Source organism: Calidris pugnax, unplaced genomic scaffold, assembly GCF_001431845.1.
Source record: "Calidris pugnax isolate Ruff unplaced genomic scaffold, ASM143184v1 scaffold156, whole genome shotgun sequence".
Classification (NCBI taxonomy): Eukaryota; Metazoa; Chordata; class Aves; order Charadriiformes; family Scolopacidae; genus Calidris; species Calidris pugnax.
In genome coordinates, this window is record NW_015090889.1 from 1301714 (window position 1) to 1326334 (window position 24621).

The 24621-nt window shown below is 38.7% G+C and overlaps 1 protein-coding gene across 1 annotated transcript in view; it reads right to left on the reverse strand.

The window, feature by feature from the left end:
* WDR70 (WD repeat domain 70) overlaps positions 1 to 24621 on the reverse strand; it is a 139865-nt gene that overhangs the window by 18443 nt on the left and 96801 nt on the right. The window contains exons 12-13 of the mRNA XM_014947564.1: positions 17747 to 17831; positions 16523 to 16661 (exon numbers count right to left, since the gene is read on the reverse strand). Of these exons, the coding sequence (XP_014803050.1) occupies positions 16523 to 16661; positions 17747 to 17831 (224 nt within the window). The remainder of the gene's footprint in view (positions 1 to 16522; positions 16662 to 17746; positions 17832 to 24621) is intronic.

Genomic DNA, 24621 nt, shown 5'->3' on the forward strand with positions numbered 1-24621 from the left:
CCATTTACCAAAATGCTTCCATAGTAGGTAAAAGAAGTAAAAGACCAGGGAATTATATTGCCTATCACTGCTCTTGGAAAACCTGGCACAAAAGACTTGACTAACCATAAGTGCTGGTTATAAGGAAATCCTGTCTATAACAGCTTAAAGACTCAGAAAATACGAACACCAGGACGACAAAAAACCCGCTTCTGTTAACTAATTCTAGATTCAAATCTTCAATGCAGAAAGATTTAACCTGTTTCTTATAACATTTAAAGCTAAACAAGACAAATTTATGTAGAATCCAAAATCCAAAAAATTCCAGATCATGTCTCAGCTTTGGACATGGAAAATAACGTCGTCTTATAACAAGTAAGAATGATAAAATGCAGAATGTATCATCACATAAACATCTTCAACATTTGAAAAAAATATTTCTGCAATGACTAGACAGTATATCTTTGGAGCATTAAGTCACAGATTCACGGATTTGACAGAGTTGGAAAGGACCTCTAGAGATCATCTAGTCCAACTCCCCTGCTAAGCAGGATTGCCCAGAGCACATCACTCAGGACTGCATCCAGGTGGGTCTTGAAAATCTCCAGAGAAGGGGACTCCACAGCCTCCCTGGGCAGCCTGTTCCAGGGCTCTGTCACCCTCACCCTAAAGAAGTTCTTCCTCATTTTTGAGTGGAACTTCCTATGTTCCAGCTTATGCTCATTGCCCTCATCCTACCACTGGAAACCACTGAAAGGAGCCTGGCTCCATCATCCCTCAACCCACCCTTTAGGAACTTGTAAACATAGATGAGGTCTCCCCTCAGTCTTCTCTTCTCGAGGCTAAAGAGCCCCAGCTCTTTGAGCCTTTTCTCATAAGGGAGGTGCTCTAATCCCTTAATCATCTTGGTTGCCCTACGTTGGACTCTGTCCAGTAGTTTCCTGTCTCTCTTGAACTGGGGAGCCCAGCACTGGACACAATATTGCAGTTGTGGCCTCACCAGTGCAGAGTAGAGGGGGAGAATGACCTCCCTTGACCTGCTGGCCACACTTCTCCTTATGCAGCCCAGGATTCCATTGGCCCTCTTGGCGACAAGGGCACATGGCTGGCTCATGGAGATCCTGCCATCCACCAGGACTCCCAGATCCTTTTCCTCAGTAGTACTTCCCAGAAGATCCACCCCTAACCTATATTGGTGCCTTCCTCCCCAGGTGAAGGACCTTACATTTGCCCTTGTTGAACCTCATTATGTTCTTCTCTGCCCAGCTCTCCAGCCTGTCCAGGTCACGCTGGATGGCAGCACAGCCCTCTGGGGTGTCAGCCAGTCCTCCCAGTTTGGTATCATCAGTGAACTTGCTGAGAATACACTCTGTCCCCTCATCCAGGTCATTGATGAATATGTTGAACAGGACTGGGCCAAGTATTGACCCCTGGGGGACACCGCTGGTTACAGGCTTCCAACTTGACCCTGCTCCATTAATGACAACCCTCTTGAGTTCTGTCACACAGCCAGGACTTAACCCACCTCACTGCCCCCCTCATCTATCCCACACTTCCTTAATTTTCTAATGAGAATGTTATTGGAGAAGGTGTCAAAAGCCTTGCTGAAGTCAAGGTAGATGACATTTACTGCTCTCCCCTCATCCAGCCATCTAGTTATGACATCATAGAATGCTATCAGATTGGTCGAGCATGATTTACCCTTGGTAAATCCGTGCTGACCACTTCCAATAACTTCTCTGTCTTCAATATGTTTGGAGATGACATCCAGAACAAGTCGTTCCATTATTTTCCCAGGGACAGAGGTGAGACTAACTGGCCTGTAGTTCCCTGGGTCCTCCTTCTTGCCCTTTTCGTAGACTTGTGTGATGTTGGCCTTCTTCCAGTCTTCAGGCACTTCTCCTGTTCTCCAAGACCTTTCATAAATGATGGATAGTGGCTCAGCAATAACATCTGCCAGTTCTCTCAGCACTCCCATCAGGTCGGTGCATCCCATCAGGGCCCATGGACTTATGGATATCTAGTTTGGCCAAGTGGTCTCTAATCCAGTCCTCCCCAACAGAGGGAAAGTCCTCCTCTTTCCAGACCTTCCCTCTGGGATTCATGAGGGGCAGCTTTGGCAGTGAAGCTCAAAGCAAAGAAGGCATTCAGCAGCTCTGCTTTCTTTGCGTCTTCCACCACCAAGGCACCCACCTCATTCACCAGTGGTGCTACATTTTACCTAGCCTGCCTTTTTTTTATTGATATACTGAAAAAAAAGTCTTCTTGTTATCTTTAACTGTGGTAGCCAAGTTAAGTTCTGCTTGGGCTTTCGCCCTTCTAATTTTTCCCCTACATACCTTCACTACACCTTGATATCGCTCATGAGTAACCAAGCCCTTTTTCCAGAGATTGTAGACTTTCCTTTTCTCCCTGAGGTCCAGCCAAAGGCCTCTATTTAGCCAGACTGGTCTTCTTCCTGATCTGCTCGTTTTATGGGACCTGGGGATGGCCTTCTCCTGTGCTTTTGAGAGTTCCTCCTTGAAGTATGACCAGTCTTCCTGGGCACCTTTGCCCTTCAGGACTGTCTCCCAGGAGACACTCTCAACCATGTTCCTAAGCAGGCCAAAGTCTGCCTTTCAGAAGTCATGGAAGCCTTCCATGGAAGTCATGGAAGTCCTGGAAGCCTTAAAAATCCTGAAAATAATTTTATCCATGGAACTGATGTGGCCAGCTTTGTGACCGTAAGATCTGAAATGACAGCACCTCAAAGCAAAGAAGGCATTCAGCAGCTCTGCTTTCTTTGCGTCTTCCACCACCAAGGCACCCACCTCATTCACCAGTGGTGCTACATTTTACCTAGCCTGCCTTTTTTTTATTGATATACTGAAAAAAAAGTCTTCTTGTTATCTTTAACTGTGGTAGCCAAGTTAAGTTCTGCTTGGGCTTTCGCCCTTCTAATTTTTCCCCTACATACCTTCACTACACCTTGATATCGCTCATGAGTAACCAAGCCCTTTTTCCAGAGATTGTAGACTTTCCTTTTCTCCCTGAGGTCCAGCCAAAGGCCTCTATTTAGCCAGACTGGTCTTCTTCCTGATCTGCTCGTTTTATGGGACCTGGGGATGGCCTTCTCCTGTGCTTTTGAGAGTTCCTCCTTGAAGTATGACCAGTCTTCCTGGGCACCTTTGCCCTTCAGGACTGTCTCCCAGGAGACACTCTCAACCATGTTCCTAAGCAGGCCAAAGTCTGCCTTTCAGAAGTCATGGAAGCCTTCCATGGAAGTCATGGAAGTCCTGGAAGCCTTAAAAATCCTGAAAATAATTTTATCCATGGAACTGATGTGGCCAGCTTTGTGACCGTAAGATCTGAAATGACAGCACTTACAAAAGACGATTACTAGTAACAATTTAAAAGCTGTTTGGTACTTTTGCTGTTGCAAAAGCATTGAGTTTTTCAAATGAAATCAATCTGAAAAGCCTTTGGCAATGTCTATTGCATATACAAACACAGTAGCCTGCATTTGGAAATACTGGAAAAAGATTGTGAAAATAATTTTGTTAAGTCAGGCAGGAAAAATATTAAAAATGTTGACAGAAACACTCCAAATTTACCTTCTTCATTGTCACTATGAAAGAGGTTAGAACAGATTCAGTGGGTATTACTGATAGCATTTGTCTTATTTTCAGGTAACAGGTTGTCTTGTAACACTGATTTAAACTGAAAGTCCACTAAAAATTACCTACACAATTAAGACACCTATTCTGGCAATCTGGATGAAAATGTTTATTTTCTTAAACAACTGCCACATAAAAATAAGAACATATTACTGATTGTTCTTGAAACTAGCCATACCTTTTCCTAAAGTTGCTATAATACTGTTTTAAATAGAAAATGTTAATTACCCAAACAATACGTAATTTTTACTTTATTTTTAAACTAAGCACTATACTCCCTTCAGACACCCATCTCTTTTAAAATAAACTCCAGTTTTAGAAAGCTTTACCTATAATAACTTAAAAGCTAAATAATATGTGGTAATCTTAAACCATAAAACTCATAAATACATAGAAAGGTGGCAGGCAAAAGTGATGATATCGCTATTCCCTTGTGTGCTATTCCACCTGCATTTCTTCTGACACATGTGCAGTCCCAGTTCATGTGCATTTCTGGTGTGGTTCACAAGTAGTCTCACCTGTGGTTCCCTTTGTATCATATAAGCAGAGCTGCTGCTGCAGGTAAACACTAAACCACACCAAATAATTTTTCTCTGAGGTTATTCTCCATCTGGGCTAGCTCACTAGGCAAATACACACATGGCTTTGCTGGTACTGTGCACCTAACAGAGCTTTGATGGGATTTAACAGAGGTGCCTTGAAATGAGAAACTGAAGCCTGAAACAAAATTTTCTGTAACACAAAATGGGACATGTATTCCGGCCTAGAAATACACCCCTGTGTTTCCAGGCAAAGTGAAGAATAACTGAAGCAGATTTCTCGGCAAGTAAAAGCTAATTACCTCAACTGAAACTGTCCAGAGCACTTGGGTAACACCCTGATGGGAGTAAACAATGCAGAGAGGGCATTTTACAAGGTCAGCAAGAAAAGATTAAAATGATTTGTGGCATAGGAATGGAAAATTTACCCCTAAGATGAAACCATGAAGCTGGTAGGGTCATAAAACTACAGATGTCAAGGATTGAAAGAATTCTTCTGGATCTTTGCTTATAAAGATGGCTCAAAACTGCAGCAACGAAGGCAAAATTCAGATCCCTGGCCCGTGCTTCAGGTAACAATATTCAGTTTTACACCTTGAATAGAGCAGATCCAGGATGGGAAGAGCAGTCTCAGGGGGGTCAGCACAGTTTGGAAGCAGGAAGGGAAAGAAAGGTTAAGAAATTGTAGTAAGAGGGACTAGGAAGGGTTAGAGATGTTTCACATTGGGAAGAGAGATTGGTAGAGATTATGGGGGTTGCGAGAATCTTTGGACTGATGCACTACAGAAAACACAGATAAACCACATTAAGAAAAAAACCCTGAGCAAATACAGCAAACATTCCTAGTGCCTACATATTATAGAGTATGTAGAGCTTTCCCATAAATGTTAATTCTTATGCCTAAAATATTTTTCTGCCGCATTCCAGAGCATGAGAAATCACTTAAACTCACTAGTATCCTTTGAATCTACCAAAATGTAAGGTTGCCTGTTATGTAACAGAATAAACAGAGAGGATATATAAAGAATGTATCTTGAAAGTATTATTCACCTTTATCCTCTTTCACTCTGCTGCAAGAGAGCCAGGGAAAATCAAGGTTTCCCTCCGTTGCTGTCTTCTTGTATTCCTATACTAACATTTTACATGTCTGTGAGCTGAAGCTGTACAAAAGCATTGCTTTCTTATTTTTCACATTTCAGTTGAAACTTTGACTGATATCCAACAAAATGTAACTACCTTTATATATATACAAACCCCAAGATAATACTCAATCTTTTGTGGTCAGCAAAATTTTTTTTAAAGAGACACATATGTGTGTATACATATACTGATCTCATGGAATATAGAGGTCATAATTTGCTGCAAGACTGGTATGATATCAAGTGTCACCATTTCCCAAAAAATTCCAAGGATTTTCATATGTTTGACATAAATAGGAATCATGATGCATTTCTGTACTTAGGTCAATGCGGCTATACACTTTCCTTGCTACTACTAAATGAAAAGTAAATTAGACAATTAGAGGAGCCATATTTTATGATGATGCTTTAATTTCTTCTCTCTCCTCCAGGAGCTCTTACTGCATCTCAATCAGGCATTGTTTTCTTCCCTTCCTTCTTCCTAAAGACAGTTAAGATTTAAGGTTAAATACCATGCATTTTTCTTTAATGTGAAGTGTAATTTCAGATATTGCATGGTAATGTATCAGCTTTTTCAAGTTCATTAGTAAAACTCCTCCTGACATAAGGGAAGAAGACAGACATCCTTCCATACCAGTTATGTACTATTAGAATAAACCTTTTCCATTTTCCTTTCTCTTCATTTCAGGTACAGCCTTTGTCTGATAGTCCTTGACTCTCAGCCTGCTTATACATTTGCTTCAAAATGCCAGAACTGATTATTCAGTTATCTGCAGCCATCAGACTTTTAGGTCTAAGTTCACTAAATTCATGTCTGCTCCCATCACTATTAGCGAAAACTGTTTAAACAGTACAGGCAAACAAATCTGGTAAATGGAGAAGTTGCATCTATCTACTTCCACACCTACAGAAAACTACAATGAGAGGGTGGAATGATGCTGACATACAGCTGGTATTCATTCCATCTCTGTGGTGAGTGTGCAGCCAACATCTCACTTGTCAACTGGAAAAAGCAAAAGTGAGTTCCTTGCAAATAACCACTAGGAAAAAAAAAAACCAAACCAATTGCTAATTTCAGATAAATACTGAAAATGGAGAGGAAACATGCTAATCCTAAACTTTCACACATCTCTTAACTGCTGAATGAAGAATTCATGGGGATTTGATGTTTCCTTCATGTGATGTTTCTACTGTTTTAAAATAAAAGTTTGTTAAAATTTAGATAAAGTTCTGGAATCCTAAAGTGAAAATGATGATGTTTTGGCAGTTATGTTCGGTAGTCAGGTGCAAGTAACAGACCATAGACTTGACCCTCGGCTAGCACAATCCTTTCATAGAGTGGCAGGCTTTTCTCCTGTAAATTGCCTACGGTCATAAATCCTTAAATCAATAGAAATGACTGCAAAAGTAACCCACTGTCTCCTACTTTGCTATTGGCAAGGTCAGAGCACAAGAGATGAAATGTCCCAGTGCTTTAGCAGGGGAAAATCAGCACCAATGGAGGGAAGTGAAGATCTTAGGTAAGACTTACCTCAAAAAACTTAAGATGTCTAACTTCTAATCTTTAGAGGTCTACTCTTTAAATGCCTACAGACTTTCACTTCCCTTTATAGTTAATGGAGAGAAATAAGCATTTTACAGTGGCCTCCATCTAACCTATTTTAGATATCTATTTTAGGATGAGATAAAATCACAGTCTGGATGTGTTTATTTTTCTCTGTTGATTAGAAAAGGAGCCTAGGGTGACTGGATCAGCTGTAGACATCTATATTTGGTCAGGTGAATCCCTGAAGCCTACAGTGGCCAAAATAACTATATAAGAAAAACAGAAAACTAATGATGATCTATGTTACAACATGTTGTGCTACTTACATAAAACTCTCCAGTTCAAGGATAAAGGAGAGTGGAAGCCAAATTAAATACTCCTAGCATAGAAAGAATACAGCAGATAAAAACTGCTACAACAGTCCAACAAATCTTTAGAATCCTAGCTTGAAAGATCAGGTCTAGCTCTGGAGATACTTAAAAACTGAATGGGGATAAACCAGAAACAAACACAGCCTACGTTTGCCCTTTTTGCTTACCCCTTTCCTAACCTACAATCTAATAAATAATTCTTTCAGAATCTGTTCTGAAGCCATACAATAAAAAAGTGACAGCAACTGCTGCTGCTCTAAGAAAATATTTTCAGTTAAGAAAAGAAAAAATTAAACAAACCTTCTCTCTTTCCTATGTGCAAGCTTTGCTTCAGTGGCCATGACGGTATGTGATGGGCTCTGTTTGAACAGCGCTGCTGGGATTTGCTGCACTTGGCTGTCCAGACAGCTAGATAAGTGGCATGTCAGCAGGGAAGATAGTGAACGTGTAAAATGACATTCTGAACATGGTCGTGGACTCTTTAAGGACAGGTCACCACACCAGTGGCCAAATTGGACTTTTCTGACTGAACTGAATATTTATCTTAACTGTAATTTTTACAAATTCCAACATTGCTGAAAAAAAAAGAAACCAGTATGTCAAAATCAGTGCACATACACATGCAACTGGTTTATTTGGCACATCTATTCTGTCTTTTCTCTTTTAAAACCCCTACACATTCATGGTGAAGTACTGCTTGTGCAATGCAGTATCTTTTAAACATATAAAAACTTAAAACATAATTAAGTAATGTTACTTGGGGAACCTAACTTATTTGTATGTTTTTTAGAGAAACGGCAATTATCTTTCAAATTAACATTACCTGTTACCTAAGCCTACAGTTATATTACATTATATTTGAGAGGGGTAAGCAATTTCAAGCTTGTGCTGGAATGAAGGATCGAATCTCAGTGTGCCTTCCAGCTTGATCTGCTGGAATTTCTGGAACTTGCACAACTTTAAGTCCATCTGACTTTAGTGATACAACTTCCCAAAAGAGCAGGGAAATGTACGAAGTTATTTCAGAAAAAAAAAAACCCCGTTACTGATTTCAAAGGATAGTTACATCTTTAAACAAGACATGAAAATATCTTGATGCTAACAGCTAGAGACAGCTTCTCATTTCCACAAAACCTTTCAACTTCAACGATTGTTCCCTATCCCTATTTGGCTACTGCCTCTTTTAAACAATTTCTTTAATTAGGAAGGATATTAAGCTTTCCCATTTCATAATGAAGGTGTGGAACCATTTAGAAACTCCAGATACTAGACTGCTGTACAGGGGATACAAATCAAGCCTTTGTACAAGTCTTCATGGACACGTTTGAAGGGGTCCACAGTTAACATGTGAAAACTTCTCTGCAGCTGCTTATGAAATATATCCAAGTAAGAATGCATACACCACTTGGTAAAAGAGAGGAAAATCCTTCATTATATAATAAAAATGTCATGATGCTGGGCTGCAAAAAAGGTCCATATGCACTCAAACTTACAGGCAGCAGAGTGACTCCTGCCCGTCTTCGACACCTCAAAGTCAAAAGGAAACATTTCCTCCCTTTCATTCCCTCATACTCTATATAAAGTTCAGAAACATGCCTAAAGGAGTTATAAGGAAACATACCAACACATTTTTTCCCAAATGTACAAAGATATTTTCTTTCCAACACTATGCAACTGGAATTTAAAGGAGAAATTTAAAAAATCAGAAACAATATTCTAATCTGAAGCTAATGGCAATCTTACCTTCAGAAACACCACTAAAATCAAGGATCATTAATCATGGTGGTCGACATGGAGAACGGAAAGTAAAATCAACTGGTACAGTCAGGATGGTAAGGAAAGGCTGCTTTATAGATAGGTCTTTCCTTCTCCTACAGTCACCTTGACTTCTCTACAGAAAATCTACATGGAACAGCAGCTACATTAACCGTCTGCTCCCCTTCAAGAACAACAGAAGTTCTGCCTTGAGAACCACTGAAAGACAATGCTGCTCAGAGACAACACTAATTCCCACTGCCCACTCCATAATCTCTTTTTGCTGGTGTCTTAGAGCACAGTGGTGATCCAAAAGCCAACGACTTGGCCTGCCAGGCTGCTGCACGTGGGAAAGGCTGCTCTGCCTCTTGGATGCACCCATCGACCAGAGGAGGGGAAAAAAAACGTAGACTGAGTAGCTCTTACAAAACTGCTGTGTCTTTATTTTTTAAAAGTGCTAAATAACGGATTTAGAACTATGCCGTTTCCAAATGTCTGTGAAACTGAACAACAAATGCTATCTGTTTGCTTCCACCCTGTTTCTTCTTTTGAGCAAAAACATGGTTAACACTCATATGTTGATACTATGCATGCTCTGATCCAAAAAAACGGCTGCTTATACAATAAAAATATACTAATATTACATTTAAAATCTACTTTAAACCCCAATTGCAAAAATCTTCAGGTTTGAGATTCCCCTGGAGCTCTTCCAAGGAAAAGAGCCAACTACAATAAATAAGGTGGGAGGTTAGGGAATATCTAGAATGCAGTGACCTGCTATCATTAGATTTAAAATACTCATGAGAATGCAGTAGTAGAGGAAACAACACTAATGTTTTTCCCTTGTGAAACATGACTTAGAAAATGTGTGGAAGCATTCAATAGAAAAGGCACCAGAAATTGATAAAATTTACAATTTTCTATGTGGAAAACAGAAATATCCTAAAAACTTTTTCAGAGGCCAATAATTTAAAACAACATCTCAATATAGAACATATGGACAGCAATGCTGTATCACTTATCTTTCAAGGTATACAGCTATAAAAAATATTCTTAGAAGTGAATTGAGCCACTGAACAACACCCTCCTTTATTGATGCATGGAAAAAGCAACTTAATCAAGGTGGCAAACCGTTTTCCTTGTAAATGCAAGGTAGGGCATTTTCAAACACCCGCTCTATTAAAATTACAGCCGCACTTTCATGACAGTATGTTGCAGAACTAAGGCAGACAACCTTCACATACACCTCCGATCTCCATTACACCCTGACTCTCCATTTCAGTGAGGGAACCTGCACTGTTTATTTCTCCTGCGTATCTCAAACCTCTAGTGACAGCTCCCCTAAAACAAAGTACATGCTGCTGCAGGATATATGAAGGGAGGGGCCACATTGTCTTTACATATATGAAAGCAGAGAATAAAAAATTACAACTAACCTCTCTATAAAAGATAACAGATTCCTGTGATTCACCTTTTATACAATATATATTTTAAAACTTTAATCAGCACAAAAACTTACTGGACCTTAGATATTGTATTTACTTCCTTATTGTGGAAAATGTGGATTTTCCTTTCAAATAAAATAAATGGCTTAAAAAAAACCCACCCAAAGTAGCATGAGGATCTCTTCTATAAGTTTAAAGAATTTATTTTTCTTAAATTCAAAAGCTTTAAATCTTAGTGAAATGGGCCACAGTGGAAAAGCCCTTTACTGTATTACTGCACCTTATAAATAGTAAATGATATCGTTTGAGGTCAAGGAAAGAAATACTGCAATCCTATATCAACTGTGCATAAAGGATGCTGGAAGTTTCATATTCCGTATTCCTTCTTTCCTTTTCACTCTTTAATCTAAAAAGAAGCTTTATTTATAGCTTGTCGCAGAAGACCTTCCTGAAACATCCCTTAGAGGTATTTTCAGAAGTATTTAATAATTTAACTTTTGCCTATATTTGAGAAACTAAGACAATATTGAAGAATCCTCCTAACAGAAAGAGGTTTCCCAAAACAACCACAAATCTATGGTTTTGGACTGTTGCTTATCTACAAAAACCTGCAGTATATTTTAAAAACTTGCGTATCTCATTTTATAATGTACACAATCTCATCACCTTGGCTCATATTTAAATTTAATAATTATTTACATTTTCATTTAAAATTAGCAATTTCTACAATTGTGCAACTTTTCTTTTTTTTTTTTTTTTTTCCCCCTCCTTAAGCAACCTCAACGCTGTCAAACGTGTTAATGGGTAAGAACGCAGCATAATTGTTCCTTTAAGGATGCTGGAAGTTTCATATTCCGTATTCCTTCTTTCCTTTTCACTCTTTAATCTAAAAAGAAGCTTTATTTATAGCTTGTCGCAGAAGACCTTCCTGAAACATCCCTTAGAGGTATTTTCAGAAGTATTTAATAATTTAACTTTTGCCTATATTTGAGAAACTAAGACAATATTGAAGAATCCTCCTAACAGAAAGAGGTTTCCCAAAACAACCACAAATCTATGGTTTTGGACTGTTGCTTATCTACAAAAACCTGCAGTATATTTTAAAAACTTGCGTATCTCATTTTATAATGTACACAATCTCATCACCTTGGCTCATATTTAAATTTAATAATTATTTACATTTTCATTTAAAATTAGCAATTTCTACAATTGTGCAACTTTTCTTTTTTTTTTTTTTTTTCTTTTTCAGTGCCCACTCTTGCTTGACAGTAACGGGGTGTACTACTCCTTTCCATATGGGGAAAATGACTGCTTTACTGCTGCCAAAATCAATCTTGTCTGTAATAAGGATAACTACTGGGTGATCTGTTTGAACTAGCCAAGTGAATGACAGGCATGTGAGAGTGATTCAAGTGGCTATCCACAGCTATTTTAAATTAAACTGACATTGGGGGAAATGTTGTGTACCCAACTCCATTTCCCATACACTAGGTATTTATAACTGGTTCCCACGAAGATCTCATACTTGCATAACCAAACCAAGAATTTTGAATAAACCCTCCCTGACTTGCATCTGACAATGAAATCTTCCTTCTACTCCAGAAAAAGAGTTGCAGTTACAGACATCCCAAAAGATGAGGTCTCATCCCAAAGCAGCTATGGGTCTTCATTCCTGTCATACTACCTGAAGAACAAGAAACGGCCTCTGAGGTTCTGTGCACACACTTTCTACCCCTCTTCTGGCAGCTACATTTCCTGACATCTGTTTTAGTCTCCTCATCCATCCAAATGGAGTGAAGAAACGTTCTGCACGCAATTATAAATCTTTCACACAAAATATGCTTCAAATGCTCAAATTGAGAAAGGTTAATACAAACACTTTCTTGTGGATATTTGAGGTGATAGCAAAAGAATGGTTCACAGATAATACTGTCAAGATAGAAGAAAGAGAAACAGAAAATCTATGAAAAAGCTGCATGTGCATAACAGGATTTTTTAAAGTTCGGTTCTTGTTAGAAAGAGAGGAATTCTCTACAGTTCAGCACACGTAACTATGGCTACAGTAAAAAACCCTGATAATGCCCAATCACACCTGTAGACACTGAGTCAGAACACGGCCCAAGTACCGCATGCAGAGCATCAGCTTCCTTACCAGAGCAGGAGAGGCAGGAGCTCTCACACCCGAGTTTTCATCTAATCTGCAGTAAGTAAATGATACTGACAGTTACCTGCACATGGGTACTTTCACTCTTTGATAAAATCATGGGAAAAAAAAAAAATGCACTCAGTGCTATTAATTGTAAAATTCTGTCTGCATCAAGGTATCTCTAAGTTAAGGCAGAACAGGATGCTCAGAGAAGCACCATTGTGTATTTTCCCTGATCATACCTCCTCCTGCCAGCACACTGCTACTGGCCAGAGATGGAGCCCGTGGTCTGCACCACTTCTGACATTTATTTAGTTTTTCTTCAAAAAGTACTGCTATTAACCCAAGAAGCTTGAGTTCTACAGAAGTCCCAATGCCTACATGGTGGGATGGCATTCAGCCATGAACACGATACTGTCACTAGTTTAGCCATGGGTTGTAACTGGGGGTAAATAATAAAACAAACCACCACACAAAATAAAAAACCTACTACATGAAATGAGAAGCCAATTAATATTCTATACCCAGCCACAACAACAGAGACTAATCAGACTGTTAGTCCATTAGTAAACCGCAAGGTTTCACTCCAGCAGCTCTGAAACAGTAATAGGTTTTCCCATGAAAACTTGAAAGAAAAGGTGAAAAAAGGTTTGTGTGGTATGATGGAAAGGAATGCCAGACACAGCTTTGGTCAAACATTCCCATTAAATATTTTCCCATTACCCCCTAGGTTCATTCACAGGCCAATTGCACTGGCTATTTACCAAGGAGGTTTAAGATAATGTTTACTGCTCTTTAGTGTTTTTCAATTTTCTAAGCTTACCACCATTTCCTTTATAAGATCCCTGTGAAATCAAAAAAGTAACACTTAAACAGTTTGTTTTCTCTTCTCAGTAGATTTTCTGTTATTCTGATTATATATTTTCTACCACTAAACTGGTATACATTTACCCGCAAAAAGTCTTATTATTTTCATTTTATACTTGAAATAAATGACTAATGATGCCCTTTTTCTTTAGCAATTTGGACTAAATCCAACTGAAATCACTGAAATTATTTTCATAAGGAATGAGAGCACATAAAGCTCTTTGCAGAGATAGATGTTGGTGCGTTTGTGCTTTTATTACACATACTGGCATAGTGTAGCTTCATCTATACAATGCCCAAAAAATCAAAAATAGAAACATTGAAATTACATATTTAAGCATTAGATAACATAGAAAAGGTAAAGTAGGTTATTTAGTTACAGAAGACAAACTGAAGTCTTAGACAACATTATGTGTTTATCTTTGATTATACTAACTGCTATCTGCATTTTTGAGAGAGTATAAAAAGAAAATGGAAACTAAGAAAGCAGTCTATAGAAAGCAAGTCATTACTGCACTGCTGAAAAAACGCTATGATAAACTACACACAAGATACTAATCTACCAATTTATAGACCAAGTCTACCATTTTATATTTTTCCAACAAACAGCATGTACTGCTCATAAAATACAAAAGCCAGCTTCTTGAAAATTCTTTTGTTTTTAGTATGCCTTTTTGTGTTTATATTTCATCAAACACTGAAATTTGAGAAGAACCAGAAAAGAACACTAATGAAAAAGCTGAAAGAAATAAAAAGATCTTGAAAAAATATACTGCTTTAATTTTGTAACACCACTTAGGGTAATTTTTCCTTTAGATTCAGGCTGATATACTTAGCTTAGATGTGTAGTGCTGAAGTTGGAAGCTAGACAGACTGATTGTAGACATATTATTAGTGCTGACTCTTTGAAAATAATATCGTAAGATCAGCATTTAAAAGTCTCAATTCTTCACCTACTATTTCCACTATTTTAATTTGATCCATTATACTCAAAGCAGGAGAATGACGGTCTTAAATTTTCGAACTACAAATGAAGAAAAACAGCAGCACTAAAACTCTATAGACAAAAGTAATTTACTACAGTCTTAAAAAGTACCATATAAATGTCAACACCTATATAAATTTATAGTATGAAATTATGAACCTGCTGAGATTTGTACATATACTTAAAAGTTTACTACGTTAGTGGCCCCAGTGAAGTTGCTTACTGACCCCTACTTTTGTTTTTCCAACAATTTCCTACTTTTGGTTCTCAGCTACATCTCTCTTTTGCATTTTGAAGCAGAGAAGAACAGAAATTTATCTCTTGATTTTGAGAGAAAATGATAGCAAAACAATCTTTTCTGGACTCTCCTGTAGCATTATGTATCCCAGGAGGTAAACAGACCCTCTATTTCCGAGAATCAAAGAACCATTTTTATGGGAGACAAAGTTACCAAATGAAAATATTTCCTTTGAACATAAAACAGGTAGCTTGGTGAGCAGTAATTATCACTATTTCATTTCTTGCAGAGGGAAAGGATCCACCATTGACAAGTGTTTCATTCTTCCAGTCTTAAAGCTCAAGTGAAGTTTCTGTATGCTGTCAGCAGCTTCACACCAGTAAATGGAGATGCCATCATGGCCAAATCCAGACACTTAGCTCTAAGGAGTCCAAATTCATGTGAATGCAATTGCTAAGCTATTTTGCTTCCTGTGCCCAAGGACAGAAGAGCTCCTGCAACAATCTACTTCTTGCACTTCATCTTATGTAGTTGTTTTCCTTTCCTCTGTCATGAAGTTTCAGAGGGGATACCGAGGCATTCATGCTTTCTCTCAGAAAAAGGTTATAAATAGTTGATTATAATACTTGTATCAGAAAACCAAAATCCTCCTGAGTTGAGGTTTGGTATGTTCCATAAGACAAAAATTTAAAATCTAACTTAAGCTATCTTTGGAGAAATTCTTTATTATCAAATAAAACTTCCAATGTCATATAAAAACTGTATTTAGAATGTATGTTTAAAATAAAAACAGGGTTTTTTTTCCCATCCAGAAAAAACACAGGCTTTCTGCTTCAACATGGATTCTGCATTTTTTATTTGCATAACTGCTGCCACAGAAATGATGGATATAACGTTCATCTAGGCAGATTTTGCTTTGGGATGAATTAGAAGAGAAAATGGGATTTGAAAATAAAAGTAAATACAAACGAAAATTCCGTATAAATTATCTCCAGCACAATGGGTTTTGGTTTGCTGTGCAAGTAAAGACAGCTGTGTTGGGTTAAGTAAAGCGCAGAAAGATAAAACAATATCCTGAAACAAAAAGTGTCAAAATTGCTATCTGGTAGACTGCAACAACTAATGGGACCTAATCGTACCAATGTATGGCCAGACAACAGAAATCTACCTCTCCTTTTTGAGAGAAACTTATAGAGATACTAAAGCAATGTCAATTCTGTTTCAATTTCTCCCAATCTGATTTGTTTTAATATATTAGCTTACTTGTGTACACCACAAGAGTGAAAGGACCTTTTGTCAACTATGATATTATCACAGATTCACAATTTTAGGTTTTCATACTACTGGTGAGAATGGTATTTTTGATGGAGGGATTCCTCATGATGCCTTCCTTTTGCCACAAAATTGTTGCATTTACACGAGCTAGAGTCCATTGAAATACATTCTATAGTAAGCACAAGCCTAGTGTCAGCAACAAAGAGCAGTTTTGTCACAAAATGGCATTTCACCATGGAGTGGAGTAAACAGCACAAACATGTAAGAATTCCAGGATTCATGCCTCACTTCACAGATCTAGAAGGGTTTACAGAAATCCTTGAGAAACACAATGGTAACACCAAAGCAGGGATCTCCTACTGCTTAAACACCTTGTCCCAAGATTTTATTTTTTTTAATTGAAAGAATAGCACCTATTCAGGCCACTCCACTTTTATCTTTTAAATATGAGATACTTAAATATGAAGTAGAGAAATTGCAGTAGTTATAGTGGGTCATTACCCACATAAGGGAGAAAAAACATATGAATATGATTTCATTCATATTTTGAATAGCTGGCAAAAAAACCCTAAAATACATACCGCATCTGTAACTTCTATCTCATACAGCTTCTGGAATGTCTCCCGATAAAAGAAAAAAAGCTTCCCACTGCCACCACCTTTCTTAACAGAGGTGCCTGTGACAAGTATTTTATCATCTGGGCTGAAACAACAATCTGTCCTGTTGAAGAAAACAAATCATCATACTGGGCAAATCAATAATTAACTTATAGGGAACTTATATATACATTACACTCCTGAAAAATTAAACTTTCTATTTGTTAATTCTTTCAGCACAAAGCTTTAAAAAAATCTTTTGTCAGCTGTCACCTGTAACTATCAGACACAGTTCACATGTACAATTACAGCTGTGCACAGAATGTACAAAACTGGCAGATCCAATAAAAACCTCTCCTTCCAACAAAATTATCCTCCACTCAAAAGTCTTGTAAACTTTTCAACATGAGAAACAAACAAACAAAACTATTTTCAAATCTGGTTATCATCCTTAAGTAAAAAAATAAATCAATCATGAAATATGTTTTTGCGATGATACAGTCTTCAATGATGCAAGGCAGTGTGTTTATACAGTGGCCAAAAATGTTTGTATGTTTGCTTTTCCTTTATGCTACAAATTGCAGTCAAGGTTCAGTTGTCCATGACCTGCCTTTCTAAGATCTTATTTCAAAAGTATAAACTGTCCTTTAGTGATGGATTTAGCTGTACTCCAGCTGTAGAAATGCAGGTAATACCAGTAAAAATATTAAATGCAATACATAGCACTATGCAGTACAGTATAGTATTTAGTCTTAAAGAACAGAGTCATCAGCACTTCTAACATCATAACCTGAATTCATACCATGCACCTTCATGTTATGTCTACTTTTCAATCCAGCTCGTTTTCTATTAGTCATAGACCAAATAAGAATGAGGGTTACTTATATATCTCATTACACAAACATAAGGCAATGAACTGGCCTCCTCCTGAAAAATTGCTAATCTAATTAGACAGAAGACATATGAGACCGAAAAATTGCATAACACAAGCAAAGCTATCTATGAATTATCACAAAAAATACAAGATCTTTTAAAGCAATGTGAAGTCCTAGAATAGCAAAGAATCCTCATTGCACAGTCCTCCCTGTGCAGTCCTTCCTGCACAGTTATGAACCTAGTAAGACCTGAGGAGGAGAACTCTGAGAGACTCCCTCCTGTTCAGCACAACTACTGCTATTTCTACTAGCTGCAATAAATTAGAGTACTTACATTGGAAAGAAGCTGGGCAGTCTTTCCGCTGAATTAAGAGGCTTTTTAAATTGTCTGATATCCCATAGTTTTAAAGTATCATCTCCTATGAAACAAAAGGGACAAAGGTTAGCAATAAAGAATTTAAGTCAAGAATTTAGACGTGCAGAAAATTTCATCCTCTAATTCAGACACAAAAAGAACGATACCGTAGAAGCTCTTGAAATGAGGATGATTTGGAAGTATTTTGTCCCCAAATGACTATGAAAGTGCAAGGATGACAAGTTCCACCTGCTGCACACCAGTAGAACAGACACTTCTGCTTAGTGGCTCAACTACACCATGGCAATCCCTCCTACCAAGAACCATTATTCACAGTGAAATCACATTCCCCAAACACTAATTTATTCTGCATTTGTGAGCGTTGGTGCTTTGCTACTGGGAGTAAATTTAAAGTTTTAAGATTTCAAAAGAAATTAAAATGTTACTATCAGTGGTCTAGATCAAAAACTAAAAAAGTTTTATGTGTCCAGCTTCTACTTGCCCTGAAAAAATGATCAAGAAGAATGGAAGGCACATGAAATCTTCCCCCTTCTCTAATAGGCAAACAACAAACTGCAATCTCAGTATGGAAAACAGGCCCTGGAATCAGTCAGAAAACCTTGGGAAGGAACAGAAGGGAAGTAAGTGAACCCACACTTACTATAACAAAACCTTTTCACACCCCTCTACACCACCTTTGGCCATAAAAGCCAAAATCGAGGTTACAGTAAGACATTTATAGCAATTCTCGTCTGTGTTTGATAAACATGGTGTGACTGTAGGCCTGTAAAAGTCAGGCTGTTTATTCCTTTCGAAAAGTTATGACATATTAACAAAGTGAGAACAGGGGGGGAAAAAAAAAAAAGGAGAGATTAGTTATCTAAATCTCTGCTGATCATCCCTCTGGGACACATATTTCCAGCATGAGAGGAGCTACAGAATTTGAGCTTTGAAGCACCTCACTTAGGCACTGAGACATCTTAGACTGAACATCAGCGCCTTCAAGGGTGAAAGGAGGGACTTTCAAACAACAATTCTCTTTAAAAATATCCAGAGATTAATTTTAGATGAAAAGTGAAAAAAACCTCCCATCCTAGAAGGAAGAGGAGGCAAGTGACTGGTAACCCACAGACCTGCTTCCTTCCAAAGAACAATCCTTGCAGGGAAGTAATATTCTTGTCTAAAAGTATTTTGTGGATTCACAGACTTTGAGATCAAAAGCTTAAATGAGGCCTTGAAAATAAAATGTTTAAAAAAAAAGTAACATGCTGTAACAAAAGAAATCAAGGCCAGCAGTGCCCTTACAGGGAAAGCAGTAATGTGTGGCCTCGTACATCATGTATGTTTATATTAAAGACTAGGATAACTCCTTACTACAAAATATTTTTAAGAAGTGGACAACTTAAATAAATGATGTCTAGAGCAGAGTATAATTCTGTTCATTGGGAAGCTAAAAAAAATGACAAGAAAGAAAAATGTTGAGCCCCTATTTTGGGAATATCTGTTTTCTTATTGTTTCTCAGTAGACTCCATCCCCACCACATCAAAGCATTTGGTCTTGTAATACGAATCCTCTCTTTTCCCTCCTACCCCCAACAAAAAAACGACTTATCTGTGAGATGTTATATCTAAAGCACAAGTACTTTATAACTGCATGCAAAGGATACCAATTGGCCACTCTGCAAATCTCCTGGATAGGGACAGATCTAAGGCTAGCAGCCAAGGCTGTTCTGTTCCCAGTGGAATGAGCCTTGACATGATCTTCAAGCTGTAGTGCTGCCAGGCTTTAGCAAGAGAGATGCAGTCAGACATTTAGCTATAGCTTTTCTGTTAACAAGAAAATGTAATCTGCTGGTTTAAAAAAAACAGAAGACTCCAAAAGGACTCAAAAGTTGTGGCTGATTTCAAATCAACACTGTTTTACACTGTGCAGAAATAGATGAATAAGTATTTGGAAAGGGAGAAATGCTAGTAGAATGACTGGGACAATGATGTGAAACTCTTACCATCATTAAGGATTTGTCCAAATTACCTTCTTCTAATCAAAATTTTCTGTGTTGCAAATATGATATTGGTTCCTAAAACTAACCTGCATTTGGAGTTGAAATCACTCTCATTAAGAAAACAGACTTGGTAACTTTCCACACCACCAAGGATTTTTTCCACTAGCATCTCTCTATTGGTGCTTAAAAGGGGCTTCTTTCTGAGAGCTGTAGCAGTACTGATCTATTTTTAATTATTTTATACATGGACAAAAACAGTTACCCTTAATCAAAAACACAGAAACAGAAGTTGTGCAGTTCAAGTATGAAGCATTCAAAATAGTCCACTCAGATCATTCACTACTTTTCTTGGTGGCAGACTTCTCCAAAGCCTGGCAGGATTACTTGAAGATTTTATAGCATTTTTAGTAGCATTTCAAACTCCATTCTTTGCCATTTTAATACGAAGGATACCAATAAACAGGCTCTGGTCTGATACGATCAGGTCAGACACCATTATGCTAATGGTATTATGCATTGGACTTAACAAGAAGTAAAAATTAGGTCCTAGACAATGGTCTTCAGTGAGCCAGGATAGGCATTTTCCAAACAGCTTTTAAACAGAGTAAGGCCAATGCACTGATACTGTAAAGATTTTATCTGATATTTTTTTCTCTCCAAAAGACAGTGACCAGGAAGACAAGTACATGGATGCAAATGGGCCCAAAAGAAGCAAAAGAGCTTCCAGAAACTCAAACTGTTGCTGAAGTCAGCAATACCCTTTAAGAAGCTCCTATTTTAAAGGGGGAGGCAGCACTAGAATATATTATGTTCACAAACTCTGAGCCTTTCTGTGAAGGCTCTTATTATATATATCTGAGGAGAGGCATCTTACAGAACAAAGAATACACCTCTGCATTCTGCTCTGATTCTGCTACAGGAGCTGCAACAGCTAAAGAACAACCTTTGGAGGCACTACAGGTCAGGACCAGGCTCACTCCATGCCAAAGGGCTTGGGAGGGAAGTCAAGTTGGGAGAGTGACTGAAGTCATTGCTGGGCCGCTCTCCATCCTCTTTGAAAGCTCTTGGAGAACAGACGAGGTACTTGAGGACTGGAGGAAAGCCAGCATCACTCCAGTCTTCAAAAAGGGCAAGAAGGAAGACCTGGGAAACTACAGGCTGGTCAGCCTCACCTCTATCCCTGGAAAGATCATGAAATGTCTCGTTCTGGGTGTCATCTCAAAGCATATGGAGGGAAAGAAAGCTATCAGAAGTAGTCAGCATGGATTCACCAAGAGGAAATCACGTCTGACTAACCTGATAGCCTTCTACGATGACATGACTGGATGGATAGATGAGGGGTGAGCAGTGGATATTGTCCACCTTGACTTCAGCAAGGCTTTTGACAGCAACTTCCACAGCACCCTCATAGGTAAGCTTAGGAAATGTGGGTTAGATGAATGGACAGCGAGGTGGATTGAAAAACAGAGCTCAGAGGGTCATGATTAGTGGCTCAGAGTCTAGTTGGATGTCTGTAACAAGTGGTGTTCCCCAGGGATCAGTACTGGGTCCAGTCCTGTTCAATATATTCATCAATGACCTGGATGAAGGGATGGAATGTACCCTCAGCAAGTTTGCTGATGATACAAAACTGGGAGGGGTGGCTGAAAAACCAGAAGGCTGTGCTGCCATACAGTGAGACCTAGACAGGCTGGAAAGGTGGCCAGAGAGGAACCTGATGAACTTCAACAATGGCAAGTGTAGGGTGCTGCACCTAGGGAGAGACAACCCCATGCACCAGTACAAGTTGGAGGCTGACCTGCTGGGGAGCAGCTCTAAGGAAAAGGACCTGGGAGTCTTGGTGGACAATAGGATGATCATGAGCCAGCAATGTGCCCTTGTGGCCAAGGTGGCCAATAGCATCCTGGGAGCATCAAGAAGACTGTGGCCAGGAGGCTGAGAGAAGTTATCCTTCCCCTCTGCTCTGCTGTGGTGAGGCCACATCTGAAGTACTGTGTCCACTTCTGGGCTCCTCAGTTCAAGAAAGACAGGGAACTGCTGGAGAGGGTACAGTAAAGGGCTACAAAGATGATTAGGGGACTAGAACATCTCTCTTACAAGGAAAGGTTGAGGGATTTGGGTCTTTTTAGTCAGGAGAAGAGAAGGCTGAGGGGAGATCTGATTGATGCTTATAAATCAGGAACACTGTGGTGAGTAGGACCCGAGAGGTGATCGTCCCCTTATACTGGACACTGGTGAGGCCCCACCTTGAGTGCTGTGTCCAGTTTTGGGCCCCTCACCACAGAAAAGACATTGAGGTGCTGGAGAGGGTCCAGAGAAGGGCAACAAAGCTGGTGATGGGTCTGGAGAGTAAGTCTTATGAGGAGAGGCTGAGGGAGCTGGGGTTGTTCAGTCTGAAGAAGAGGAGGCTGAGGGGAGACCTTATAGCGCTCTATAACTACCTGAAGGGGGGTGTAGAGAAGCAGGATTCGGTCTCATCTCCCAAGTCACGGGAGATAGGAGAAGGGGAAATGGCCTCAAGTTGCGCCAGGGGAGGTTTAGACTGGATATTAGGAAAAATTTCTTCACGGAAAGGGTTATCCAGCATTGGAATGGGCTGCCCAGGAAAGTGGTTGAGGCACCGTCCCTGGAGGTGTTCAAAAGACGGGTTGACATGGTCCTCAGGAATATGGTTTAGTGATTTTTTTATTCCTTATTTCTTATTTATTTTCCTCTCAGGGCTAGGTTGATAATTGGACTAGATGATCTTTAAGGTCCCTTCCAACCTAGACGATTCTATGATTCTATGAAATACTGAAAGGGTGGGTGGCAGGAAGACTGGGCCGGGATTATTTCAGTGGTGAATATTTTTCAGTGGTGAAAACTTGAATATAAGAATTTCCATCTAAACATGAGGAGGAGCTTTACTTTGAGGGTGTCAGAGCACTGGAACAGGCTGCCCAGAGAGGTGGTGGAGTCTCTGTCTCTGGAGACATTCAAAACCTGCCTGGACACGTTCCTGTGCAACCTGCTCTAGGTGGACCTGCTCTGGCAGTGGGGTTGCGCTAGATGATCTCCAGAGGTCCCTTCTAAACCCATATCATTCTGTGGCTCTGTGATTCTGCAATTACACTTGAACAGCTGTCACCATCACCTGCATTCATACCAGCCTGGCCAAATATGCAAGTCCATCACTCTGTCTAAATATATAGAAGTGAAAGATACTGGAAAATTTTGAGAAAGCCTTTTCAGCTCCAAGTGTTACACTTGACTATGCCTATTAAAGCAAATGAAAGCATTTTTGGCATTGTTTGAAAAGAATATCAGCGTTCACCTCCTGAGAAGTATTACTTGATGTAAAACTTGATTTTTAAAATCCTAGTATCTGTATTTACCTTAAAGAGTGATATATTATTACTCTGAACAAAATAGAAAGTCACTATACATGCTGCTTCATAATCCTTAAGTAAAAAGGAAATTTTCCTGCTTTTTAAACCAACTTCAAAATTAAATGTTTTATTTTTCCTCAAGAACATTGTGAAAAGAGAAATACAGCTAAAACAAAAAAATACCCACCCACCAAACTCAAAACCAAAACATCAAAAAGAAATACACAAAAACCCATTTCTTATGCTCAAAAGAAATCAAGAATTCATAAGCTATCTGACAGGCTTAGATGTGAATATTCTTGGGTTTAACTATGGTGAGTATTTTTCCTATCTAAATTTACTGATTAAGATGGCACTGAATCTGCACATTGTTCATACCACAAAAAATAAACGATCCATGAAACTAATAGCTATCATGAGATTCATGGAATCAATGAAGTCACTGCTTCATATTATGACAAAAACTAACTTCATAAATTCTGTACATACCAGGAGTCAAAAAAGTGTTGCCTGTGGTTGGTTTTTTTAATTTTTTATAATAGGACCCCAAGTCCAGTCCTAATGCTTACCTCTTCATTGCTAAACAAAGAAATCATTCCTCAAATAATGTCTTCACTGCATGTAGAAAAAATTACTTTCACGGTTACAAGAGTGCAAAAATACAAGTTTCTGTCAAGTTGCCTACCTAATATCCAAAAAGAGTAAGCCTGGGAATTCTCATAAGTAGCTCCTTAGCTTTTCATTCTCCCTTGTGCTTGCAGCTGAGCCCTGCCCCATCTCCCTCATATCCAACACAGAATCTACACAAGATGCAGGAGAGTCAATCAGGCTTTCAGTGAAAGTCCCCATTCGCCATACAACTATTCTCTCTTTGATCCTCAGGACTTGGCAGGTGTGTTAATCTATGAATGCTGGATCCACATCTGCTTTTATTGGCACAGATTCAAAGCAACACTCATATTAAAGCACTAACCAAACAAGTCAAAATAAGGTATGAATCCTTATTCTTTAGCATAGCGCACACAGAGCACAGAGCTTTTTTTTTTTTTTAATACACTAGACAAAGGTAGCACTTTTATCCACACTGAAGGGCCAAATTTCCATACAGTCTTACACTCTGCAAACAATCAATCAAAAATTTATATAGCTTAGAGCAGTGTGGTAGATAAAACATAAGTAAGTGAAAGTCTGTTTAAGGTGACACTAAATCTGGAGACAGATGAGGAAGCGCAGGCAACCAAAATTGCCACATGCAATAAAAACAAGCAAAGGTCATTTATGTGACTGACATTCATAAATGTGAAACATAAGAGAATTTATATAAGTGGATGTTTCAAGACAGCCCTACTGACTATTCCTCATACATGTATTAATATTGTTTGCTGTTAATATTTAAAAGCACACTGAGGTTTCTCTTTAAATCTTAAGAAGTATGTCTGCATTAATTTTTGGGGGCAACTCCACTGACAGACAGGTGCAGCGT